The sequence below is a fragment of the Capsicum annuum genome, chromosome 1 (assembly GCF_002878395.1).
Source record: "Capsicum annuum cultivar UCD-10X-F1 chromosome 1, UCD10Xv1.1, whole genome shotgun sequence".
NCBI classification, from domain to species: Eukaryota; Viridiplantae; Streptophyta; class Magnoliopsida; order Solanales; family Solanaceae; genus Capsicum; species Capsicum annuum.
In genome coordinates, this window is record NC_061111.1 from 44,040,235 (window position 1) to 44,052,112 (window position 11,878).

Below are 11,878 nucleotides of genomic sequence, written 5' to 3' on the forward strand. Positions count from 1 at the left end.
ATTTTGACCGTAATTTTGTTGTTCAACGCGGTTTACGCCAATAGGTCATGCGCATGCCTAGTATTCATGCGAGCTCTAGAGACTAAGGCCAAAAAGTCTCATAGGAACAACCTCATTCCACTTCACATATAGGTGAATTAATCAAGTGTACACTACTTTAAATACACACCTCTTAGCAGCTGCTTAACAATATCATGCCTCAATTTCATATGTCTACTCTTAAACTGTAAGATTTATTCTTCGCAATAGTAATTGCGGCTTGACAATCACAGTGTATATACATAAGAGGTATCAGATCATCCTTTTTTAAAGGGACATTAGACATCAGATCAACCTTTTTCAAAGGAATATTAGACAACAGATTATCCTTTTTCAAAGGGATATTAGACAACAGATCATCCTTGTTCAAAGGGCTATGAGGCAACAGATCATCCCTTTTCAAAGGGCTATGAGGAAACAGATCATCCTTTTTAAAAGGGCTATGAGACAATAGATCATCCTTTTTAAAAGAGATATTCGCTAAGAAAATTCTTAGCCATTCAGCCTCAGTACAGCTAATTCCAGAGCCACAAACTCTGATTCCATAGTTGATCTAGCAATGATCATCTACTTAGCTGATCTCCATAATACTGTACCTCCACCAAATGTGAATACATAACAACTAGTGAATTTTGTCTCGTCTGAATCAGAGATTCAATTTGCATCACAATAACCTTTTAAAGTTGAAGAAAATTCACTATACAAGATACCATAATCTACGGTTCCTTTCAAATATTTCATTAATCGCATTAATGTAGACCAATGCTCATTATTGGGATTATGAGTATATCTAAGCAGTCTACACAGAGCATAGGCCATATCAGGCCTAGTAAAATTCATTAAATGCATCAAACTCCCAATTATCTGTACATACTTAGACTGAGCAACTGAGTCATCATTATTCTTTTTTAATTTAGAATTAGCATCATAAGGAGTGGCTACAAGAGTTATCTCCCAACATTCAAACTTTTTAAGAAGTTTTTCAACATAATGTTCTTGTGACAACATTATACCATCTTCACTCCTTATAACTTTAATTCCCAATATCATATTCACTTCACCCAGATCTTTCATATCAAAGTTAGTAGAAAAAAATAATTTGGTACGTTCCACAATATTTAAACATGTACCAAATATAAGCTTGTCATCAGCATATAAGCAGATTATCACATAATCACTGTCTATCACCTTTGTATAAACACATTAATCCACCTCAACAGAAGAAAAACCGTATTTTATTAAGACTTGATCAAATTTATCATGCCACTGTTGGGGAACAATGAAAAATAATAATAATAACCACAACGGAAATATAATAATAACAATAATATTATTTAACTGTTGACAAAATATTATATTAATAATATTAACAATACAATAAAATAACAGTGTATAATATTATTGCTACCCTAGTGATAATACTGTAATCAATATGACAACTATAACAGTAATCTAAATATTTTTTAACAAATTAATATATTAATTATACTTGAGTCGTGCTAGGCACTGTCATAAGAAACTATTTCAGCAGTGTGAAGTGTTTCCCCAGGATTAAACAAACATTTCTCTGATTAATTAGAGGATATTCTGAGTTAAATAAGTCTTTTCTAATTAACCAGAGGGTACATGAATCAACAAAATCATTGATACAAATACCAGCAAGTTAAAATAATAGCTGAACCATTAAGCAGGATTATATATAAAAAAAGAGAAATACTAAAGAAGAAGATTTTGAATTCTTCTTAAGGAATTCATCAGGATTGCAGTAAGTTTAGAATATTTATAGGTAACTTAACTTCTCAAGTATATCTCTTGATGACTTCTAGAGTAAGCTTTCTCAAGTTCATCTATTGATAGCTTCTAAAATACATCAATACACTTCAAATATAAATTATTTGAAAATAACTAAATAATTTTCCTACAGATGGTATGTAACCCAACTAAGTAACTTCGCCGAGACGATTTACTACATTTGCTTGTAACTTGAAGTCTCATATAGACCGTTGAAAGAAGAACAAAGCTACATATAAGATACATAGTACTCTTAATTTTAAAGACTTTTGGAGAAAATCGTGTGGAAGAAGCCACTACAAACATCACACCATGCTAAAAATATCATTGAGTTATTTTAAGGGCAATTGTCAGAAATTTCAACAATTTAGTACCTAATTACATAAAATTTTGACTGTTTTCATATTTACTTAAAATTTTAATTTTTAAATCATTATCGCGATACATAGCTAAAACTCGCGATACACCACTATTTGATACATAAGTATCGATACATAGCTCTTATGAATTAATGTAATATAGACATATTCACGTACATAAGTCTTACGTATCAGTAGCACAAAAAGCATTTCGACACATGATTTTTGTAGATTTTCAGTTAAGCACATCTTTCTTATATATCTGTAACCTAATATTCAGTAATAATTTTAAATTATTTTAAGCTAATCATTCTAAACTCAGTCTTGAAACCAATAATCAAGGACGGATCCAGAATTTGAAGGTTGTGGGTGCTCACTTCCTCTAACGAAAAAAGAAATGTTGCTACTAGGAATGAAACCCACACCACTTCAGGCATCAAGGTGCTTAAATTCCACATCAAAACCAAAACACTCAATAATCACTTTTGTTTATGGATGCTTAACAGTACAATATAAACGATTTTACTATATTTTCTATATAAATATATAAATTTTTTATCGATGTCAGTGGGTGCTCAAGCACCCCGCACGAATTACGTAGGTCTGCCCCTGCCGGTAGAGACCAAAAAGCACTAGGTGATTCTTTCCATTTGTTCTAATCTTAGCGGACAGAGTTATCTGATATTCGTTGTTAGTGGAGATGGTAGGCTAGAGTTAGTTTGAGGTGCTGACTCGAACACCACGATTATAAAAAAAAAAATAGAAAGAGAAGAAGGAAGAAGTCGTTGATACAAAATGAGTTGAATGGACATTTTGAGTAATTAATGATAATTGAATTATTTTGGATAAGAATTTTGACCCAATGAATATTTTGTCTAATGTTTTCAGTTAATTTATTAGAGCAAAAATGACACTTATTTTAGGTACGGAGAGTAATGTTTGATGGTCAATACTGATGGTAAGAATTTATTCTCTTGATGCTTTCGATAGTTATATCAAATCAATAAATACATATCATATATTTGTATATTTGCACTTAATTACTGTTAATTAATGAACAAAATTCAGAAATAACATACTTATTTCCTTAATTATGAGTTTCATATCAACAGTTTCATAATTACATAATATAGCAAGTTGTATTTTGTATTTTTGCAAATTGTTGCTACAAAAATATAAATACATATGATTTTTACTGCTCTGATATGTATTTTGTATTTTGCAAACTGTTGCTACAAAAATGCAAATACATATGCTACAAAATATAATTTGACAGTATTGTTATTTTTTGTAATTTAATATTTAAGTATGCTACTTTATGTATTTTTTTCTTAATTAATATGCATTTTAATCTCATCAAATCATTTAATTCTAAGAAAATTATATGTATCAACAACATAATCAGTGTAAACTAGAATTTGAAGAGGATAAAGTATACACAAATCTTACCTCTACCATCAAAAATAGAGAAATTCTTTTCAATAAACCCCTCAACTATACAATAAAATTATATAATCTAATATAAATATCATGTGCTAATAGTTAATTCTTCCGTTTTATTTACTTAGCCTCTTTATTAAAAATAATTGTTTCAATCTTATAGAATTTATAAAATCAAAAGAATTTTATGTATATCTTTTCTTTTCTATTTTTAGTATTTAATAATTACATTAAGTAGTACTCCCTTCATTTTGTTTTACGTAGCCTTTTTACTAAAAATAATTATTTCAATTTACTTGTCTAATTTATAAAATCAAAGAAAATTTATCATATTCTTTCAATACTATCCTTATCATTAAATGGTTATATAAAGTGTATAATACTTGCATTTATATTCTCATAGCATAATTAATAAGATTAATTTGATAAAATAAGCTCCTAATAAATATTCTTTTTAAGAAAACTGTCAAGTTAATAAAGGCCAAGTATAATGAAATGGAGTAAATAGTAGTAAAATTAGAATTTAAAGAATCATTTAGAAAGGTAATGTAGTAAATTATATCTATAATTATTACCAACATGAGTTGTAGTGTAGTGGTATGATTACTCTATCCTTAATTCAAGGTTTTAGCTTCGAGTTTCGGATATGGAGAAAATTTTGTTGGGAGTGTCATCCCCAGAATGGACCTTGAAGTACGCAATTTGAATTAATCCGGGCTTCAATATGAGTATCAGACACCGAGTGAAGAATAAAAAAATTATAATTATTAATTTCTCAAAAGATGTGTTAGATCAATAAAGTCAAGTAAAACGAAAAAGAGGAAGTGGGTCCTGCAGTACATGATTCAGATTAATCGAGGTTTAATATAGGTATCAGACATCGAAAAAAAAGAAGAAAATTATAATTATTAATTTCTCAAACATGTGTCAGATCAATAGAGTCAAGTAAAACGAAAGGACTGTCCAAAAATATTATTGCATTTGTTATCGATTCTTTAAAAATATACTCCCTCCGTTTTAAAATAAGTGAATTGTTGGGATATTAATTGGTGTTTCAAAATAAGTGAATCATGAATTTTTTTTTCAAATTTGCCCTTATGATTTGACAACCAATTAACTTTTGAAAAGGTATTACAAGGCCAATTTTTTCTTTTTTTAGGGCGTAAAAATGAAAAGTTATGTTAAATTTATGTTTTTAATATTTTTTTCTTAATATGTATATCAAAATTTAATAATTTATTTATTATGAAATGGAGGGAGTATTATTTTAAAAAAGATTCAACAGACATTATTGATAGACATTTTTGAAGAGCATTCACGTTACAATCATTCATGAAAGTCAAAAGCCAACTCAATTAATAATCCAACTAAGACAAGCTTTTCTCTAGAATTCTTTCTCCTTTTTCCTATCTCTTCTTCAACTTTCCACCATGGAAGGAGGAGAAAAAGGTCACATAGTCCTCTTCCCTTTCATGGCACAAGGTCACATAATCCCTTTCTTAGCCTTAGCTTCAAAAATCACACAAAAAGGTTATCAAATCACCTTCATAAACACACCATTAAACATCAAGAAACTCAAAAAAACCAACCATCCTTCAATTCACTTTCTTGAAATACCCTTTGATAGTACTCAACATGGGCTTCCACAAGATGCTGAAACCAATGATTCTTTACCATACAATCTTGCATTGAAACTTCTTGAAGTTTCCCCTTCACTTGAACCCAACTTCAAGAAAATACTCACTCAACTTGTTGAGTTAAAGATTGGATTTTTCAAGAAATCACAACCTATTTGTGTTATATCAGATTTATTTTTTGGATGGTCAGCTAAGGTAACTCATGAACTTGGTATATTACATACTATTTATTGTGGTGCTGTTGGTGGTTTTGGATTAGCTTGTTATTACTCTATGTGGCTTAATTTACCTCATAGACATACTGATAAACTTGAGTTTATACTACCTGATTTTCAAGAAGCTGGAAAATTTCATGTCACACAATTGTCACCTAGTCTTGTCATTGCTGATGGTAATGATCCTTATTCAGTTTTTCAGATGAAAAACCTTCCACTTTGGAAAAACTCAGATGGGGTTTTGTTTAATACAATTGAGGAGTTTGAGAAAAATGGATTAATGTATTTTAGAAGGAAGTTGTGTATACCAATATGGGCAATAGGACCAATACTTTTTCAAGAAAATGACAATGTAAGAAGTAGTACTAGTCCTAGGAAAGAACCAGGTATTCAGTTTGATAAATGCAAAGAATGGTTAGATAGTAAGGAGAAAAGTTCAGTTCTTTATATATGTTTTGGTTCACAAAACACAATATCAGCATCTCAAATGATGCAACTAGCAAAAGCATTGGATGTTGTTGAAGTAAACTTCATTTGGGTAATTAGACCACCTTTAGGATTCGATGTTAATGCTGATTTCAAATCGGAAGAGTGGTTACCGGAAGGGTTCATTGAGAGAAATCAAGAAAGTGAACAGAGAGGACTAATAGTGTTGAATTGGGCACCACAAGTTGAAATCTTGGCTCATGAATCAATAGGTGGATTCTTGAGCAATTGTGGTTGGAACTCAGTTCTTGAATCACTAATTAATGGGGTTCCATTAATTGGATGGCCAATGGCAGCTGATCAATTCTTTAATGCTAAGTTCTTGGTAGAAGAAATTGGTGTTTGTGTGGAAATGGCTAGAGGGACAACATTTGATGTAAGCTATCTGGACATAATTGAAAAGATTGAGTTGGTTATGGATAGTGAAAGTGAGAAGGGGAAAAGATTAAGGGGTAAAGCTTGTGAATTTAAAGAAATGATTAAAGATGCAACTAGAGATGATGATGATTATAAAGGGTCTTCTATTAGAGCTATGGATGAATTTTTTAATTTGTTGATGAAAGAAAGGTAAGTACAACAGATCTTTATGGCCGGTTCTTTCTCGAATCTTGTGCATAGAGGAGCTTTAGTACATCGGATTCATCTTTATGGCCGGTCCTTCCTCGAATCTTGTGCAAAGAGAAGCTTTCGTACATTGGGTTGCTGGTGAAAGAAAGGATAGAGGTTGGCTCACAACAATTGGCTTCTTTTTGTTAATAAAGAAAGGGAAAATCTAGAAGAAAAGTTCAACCTTTTTCTTTATTTTTTATATAAATTTTTGGATGTTTCTAGGTTCTTCTTTTGTTTATTTCACGGCTAATTAAGAGAAGCATGATAGAGTATGCGTAATATGTTGTAGAAATGTGAGGTAAGGTTGTATATGATTAAACCCTTGTGGTTCGTTCCTTCTATGGATCTCGTACAATATGGAGTAGAAATGTGAGGTGAGGTTGTATACAATTAAATCCTTGTCATTCCTTCTTCGTATTTCGCGCATTATTAAGATAAATATTGCGTTTGTTCACTGAACCGGATTGGTTCACCTGTTTTATTTGATTTTTATATTCACTTACTGCAGTGCATGGCTTGTGCCAGCCTCAACATTATTCGATTATGCTTGATCCAACCTCAACACATTAATTTCGTTCCATATTCAGAAAAACCTTGTACATATTATCTGTTTCCTTCTGTGCACCGTAGGTAACTCTTTTTATGTATCCTTATTTAGGCTAGTATCCTATTTTATTTAGGAACGTATTTTTTTACTATTTTGTACCTTATTTAGGAGTCTTAAGTGTTTAGGTTGGTTTCATTTTTTTTTGTGCTTCGATTTCTTACTTGTATACGTAGAGGACATTATACAAAGTTATCATTTCTCGCCATCTTTCTTTTATTTCCTTTCAATTCTTACACACATAGAGTGAGCTTTAGTGCGTCACGCTGACCTTTTTAATTTTTATTAGAAATTAAGAAAAGAGTGTCAAAACGTCCATTAACATGGGATAAATTGTGTCGAGTAAATAATATATCAAAAGATTCAAAATATCGAGAGGAGCTCATATATAAAATTTAGAATTGTTTAGAGGAGAATTGAGTTGATCAGGATTGAAAAAGAATCAACTCATTGACGAGGATGAATTGTTGCAATCTACAAATATTGTACAAACAATATATATGAATGTATATACACCTATAATATATAGTTATATATATATATATATATATATATATAGAAGATTATATAATATTATATTAAATATATAATTATACAATATGATACACTACATAAATTTAGTTGAAATTTTTTGTGGTTCACCTAAGCCTTTAAAATTATAGCTCTATTTCTATCCACACTATGCATGTTGCACCATATAAGCTTTCCAATGTGGGATATGACACAACCCAAATATATACAACTTAATTATTCTAACAATATTCATAATTAACCTTTCTAATGATGATGCTAAATACTAATTCATTTCAATTTAACTGAATTTGGAGTTCTTAGGAATAAAAGATAAGTTTTTGAAATTTGTAATCAATGCCAGTAATTACATTTGTGTGACTATACTTTTTTTTGAAATATATAGTCATAAGCATGCCATAACAATTGTATTAGTAGGACTTTTCGACACAAATCTGGATAAGTCAGGTTCCAAAGCAGGTATTGGACACCGGAAGAACCCCAAAATACAAAAGAAAAATACGTTACCTGGCTTCTCATGTCCCTTTTTTTTTGGATATCTGTGGTAGCCAGACTAGCTTGCTCGCACCTCGACTAAATCCACGGGATACCGGTTACCTCCCACCAGCAACAGGTACCAGGTAACCAGGTAACTCTGTCTGCCAAAGCGAGAATAGTTTGCTCGCACCTCGACTAAATTCACGGGATACCGGTCACCTCCCACTAGCAACAGGTACTAAGTAACTCTGTCTGCCAAAGCGAGAACAGATGGGAAGAAAACACCCGGTGTTTGTCGCTGTTGGGAATTTTCTCATGTCCTCTTTCTATAAGGGGAAATGAATCATAAGTAATATTCATCATCATAGTATTGATCATAGTCATATCCTCCAACATTTTCATTGTAATGCATGCCCTCATCATACTGCACAAATGAGTCTTCATACGTCTCGTCTTCTTCCGGATATATATTGCTACTCTTTACCGCGTTATGATTTATTGAATCGTCCACATTGCAACGCTTCTTTGGGTTCTCTAGAGCTTCCTGTATAAATAACATGATCAAGAGTTAAAACATATTTATCGAGATGAGTTCAAATGCTTTAGATTCGTGCAATTCGTCCTGTAGACGATGTTCAAAATTTCAGTGTACTCCCAGAATTCTCATCTAGTTGAGATCCCTACCAAGTGTTGGAATTTTTTTGACCTGAACTAAGATCAGGTCCAATCTAGAGCGGAGGCACAATGATGGATTCGGTAGAATCCAATAACTTTGGCTCAAACCCTGTATCCGTTTTAAGAAACCATGAACTAAAAATCCTAGCTCCGCCTTTGGATCCCAAGATTAGCCACCCCTGACTCGTTTTTAAGAAACTATAGATGCAATATCCGCTTATAGAACAATTTATCTGTCGGATGGATGAGTGTGTATGAGAGAGTTGCCAAGTGCATCTAGCGGAACTTTAGAGATCATAAGACGAGCAGCAGTGACAAAGAAAAAGTCTGACAAATCTACAATATTTTGACGCGACATTGTTTAGTTTTCATTATATCCAAATACTACGCATAATAGCGTCGCAAACACCAGGTATCTCCGTCCACCACCAACATCAAACATTATGCTAATGTTCTTTCCAATAAAGAAAACGATACTCTGCTAAAGGAATTGACGTCGAGTAAAAATTGAAACTAAAAGCATGTATAATGGAATTCTGAAGAGGTTTTGGAGTAGGAGAAGCACATAGAGAATCATCGAAAAGCTTTTCTAGCTGATCGTAGTCAATCTTAGCGCGTAGCCTCTGCATCACATGATATAAAGCAATGTAAGATATACACAACACAACCGATAGATCTGATAAATATTAAAAGGGTAGCCTGGTGCACTAAAACTCCCGCTATGCGCAGGGTTCGGGGAAGGGACCCACCACGAGGGTGTATTGTACGCAGCCTTACCTTGCATTTCTGCCAGAGGCTGTTTCCAAGGCTTGGAACCCGTGACCTTCTGGTCACATGACAACAACTTTACCAGTTACTCCAAGGCTCCCCTTCAAATCCGATAAATATTGTTTCATGCAAAAGCGGAAGATATACCACGCAATGCAAACATAATACAAAGAGGAAAATAAATGATTAACACCAACAGGAAGAAACTAAAATTCTTCTATGATACGTTGAAATTGAGGAAAACCTCGACGCAACTAGAAAAATAGGGACATGCTGGAACGTTCATCAAGACTATGAACACTCCCGGAAAAGGTAAGAAACTTCCATAATACAGATCCCTGTGAACATCTAAGTTGCACGACCTCTTCACTTTTGATGCCGCACCCGTGTCGGATTCTCCAAAAATACACTACTTTTGGCGAATCCGACACGCACCCGCTGACATTTTTGAAGAATCTGAGCAACATAGGTGAATATAGTGCTAAAGATTGTAAGTTTCTTTTCCTCTATCATACATACCTTTCTAGTTAACATTTGCTTCGTTGCTTCAAAAGGGGTTTTAGCAGGACCAGAATTTTTCAGTTCAGCAGCCCTTTTCTGTCGTTTTTCCTGTATGTCATAAAGCAAAACGTAAGCTAATAACAGGAGATATCTAGAGCAACTATTGTGTATGAGAAATTTCACGTGCATGTGCTATTCTGGCGGTAAGTAACTAAAGGAAGAGAGAACACGTAGTATTCAGTTGATGTATGTTCAAGAAGGGTGGATCAGTGAAAGACACAAATCACACCTACTTTTACCAGCTTGTGGAGTGGTATTTACTTGTTTTTCAACATAAAATTGGTAGTTGATAAGATTTAACAAAAAAGGCTGAACAAGCTGAAAGAGGATCACTATTGGGACAGGGAAGGGCATCTGGAAGATCACGCCATTGTGCGTAATTAAGATTGTTTGTAAAGAGAGGGACGAGATTATTTGAAGTAGTTGAAAAGTTGACGACTAGGAGTTCTTTGATTCGTTTTTTATACTGTAGGTGTAAAGAAGATGTTGAAGACAGTTGGTAGACATCTTGAAAGGCCAGTCCTGCAGATGGAATTTTAAAGTTTTGGCACCATCTAAGTGCAATAAATAATTTGATTTATCAAAACGAACAAGGAACACAAACGTAGACCATTCTTGCCCGTCCTTTTATATCACAGAAATGACGCTTCACTTGGAAAAGATCAAAACAGACAAAGAGCCCCTCGTAATGTTGTTATACAAGAAGTTTATCATAATACTTGGCATTCTTCATGTTAGTCACCCTTTTCTATCCTCTTTGTACCTTCAATATTTTATATGAAGAAACTAGCTTATAAAACACTACAACAACAACAACATACACAGTGTATTCCTACATAGTGGGGTCTGGGGAGGGTAAAATGTACGCAGTCCATACCACTACCTCTGAAGAAGTAGAGAGGCTGTTCCCGATAGACCCCGGCTCAGGCCAAAAGACAATAAAAACTAAAAGGATCCGTTATTTCCTCGTGATTGAAACTAGGAACCACTGAATGAGACTATGTTTTTGTCTCACTTTTGATCATCGCATCCGAGCCTTGAGTCCTTAGAAATATAAGAGAAAACTGGAAGTCACTTTTCAAATATTTGTTGTATTTAAATATTTAACAAACATCAACTTCTTAACAGCCATTGACATCAACAAAATTACCCTCTAACGTTTCTTGGTTCCTCTATATGACGTATTGAACATCAATTTTCACCAGGTAACAAATTCAAGATAAGTTCAGAGTACAACCTTTCTTTCTTCTGCAATTTTATTGTTAGCAGCTGCAGCAAGCCTCGGTGCATGTAGCTCATCCTCCGAACAGTTAGCTAAAATGAACTTGTCAGCCTTTTTTGCAGCTGCTTCCTTAGCTGCTTTTTCCTATAAATATTTATCAGCAAGCTCACTCAGAAGGAGGAGGGGAACGGCAGGTGAAGAGGTTAGTGTGGACTACTGTTTTTGTGATGAGAAAAGTCGTCGTGAAGATGGAACAGAGGGAGCAAAGTGTATCAACACACCCGTTGCTTAACCACAGTCAACTTAGTAGGAGAAACCAAAGACGCATCAAACTCCATAATTAAGAAAAACAAATTGATCTAACATAACAAGATCTCTCTATTATAACTGCTAATAGTAACTCATGGACCAATAGTATATTCATTCAAGTACTTGTTAATATGTTGAGATAAGCATCTAGTACC

The 11,878-nt window shown here is 33.2% G+C and overlaps 2 protein-coding genes across 2 annotated transcripts in view; one reads left to right on the forward strand and one right to left on the reverse strand.

The window, feature by feature from the left end:
• Positions 1-4,932: 4,932 nt before the first annotated feature.
• Positions 4,933-7,030, forward strand: LOC107874844 (UDP-glycosyltransferase 92A1). The gene has a single exon (XM_016721566.2). The coding sequence runs from the start codon at positions 5,060-5,062 to the stop codon at positions 6,536-6,538; it is 1,479 nt and encodes a 492-aa protein (XP_016577052.2). The 5' UTR covers positions 4,933-5,059; the 3' UTR covers positions 6,539-7,030.
• A 1,658-nt stretch (positions 7,031-8,688) lies between these two features.
• The window catches only part of LOC107847382 (transcription factor IIIB 90 kDa subunit), a 23,665-nt gene continuing 20,475 nt past the window's right edge, over positions 8,689-11,878 (reverse strand). Inside the window, exons 17-20 of the mRNA XM_047396371.1 lie at positions 11,430-11,558; positions 11,076-11,236; positions 10,151-10,240; positions 8,689-8,732 (exon numbers count right to left, since the gene is read on the reverse strand). The gene's annotated coding sequence lies outside the window, so the exon portion shown is untranslated. The remainder of the gene's footprint in view (positions 8,733-10,150; positions 10,241-11,075; positions 11,237-11,429; positions 11,559-11,878) is intronic.

Coding starts and splice junctions, on each gene's coding strand:
- LOC107874844 (XM_016721566.2), top strand. CDS start 5,060: ATGGAAGGAGGAGAAAAAGGTCACATAGTCCTCTTCCCTTTCATGGCA.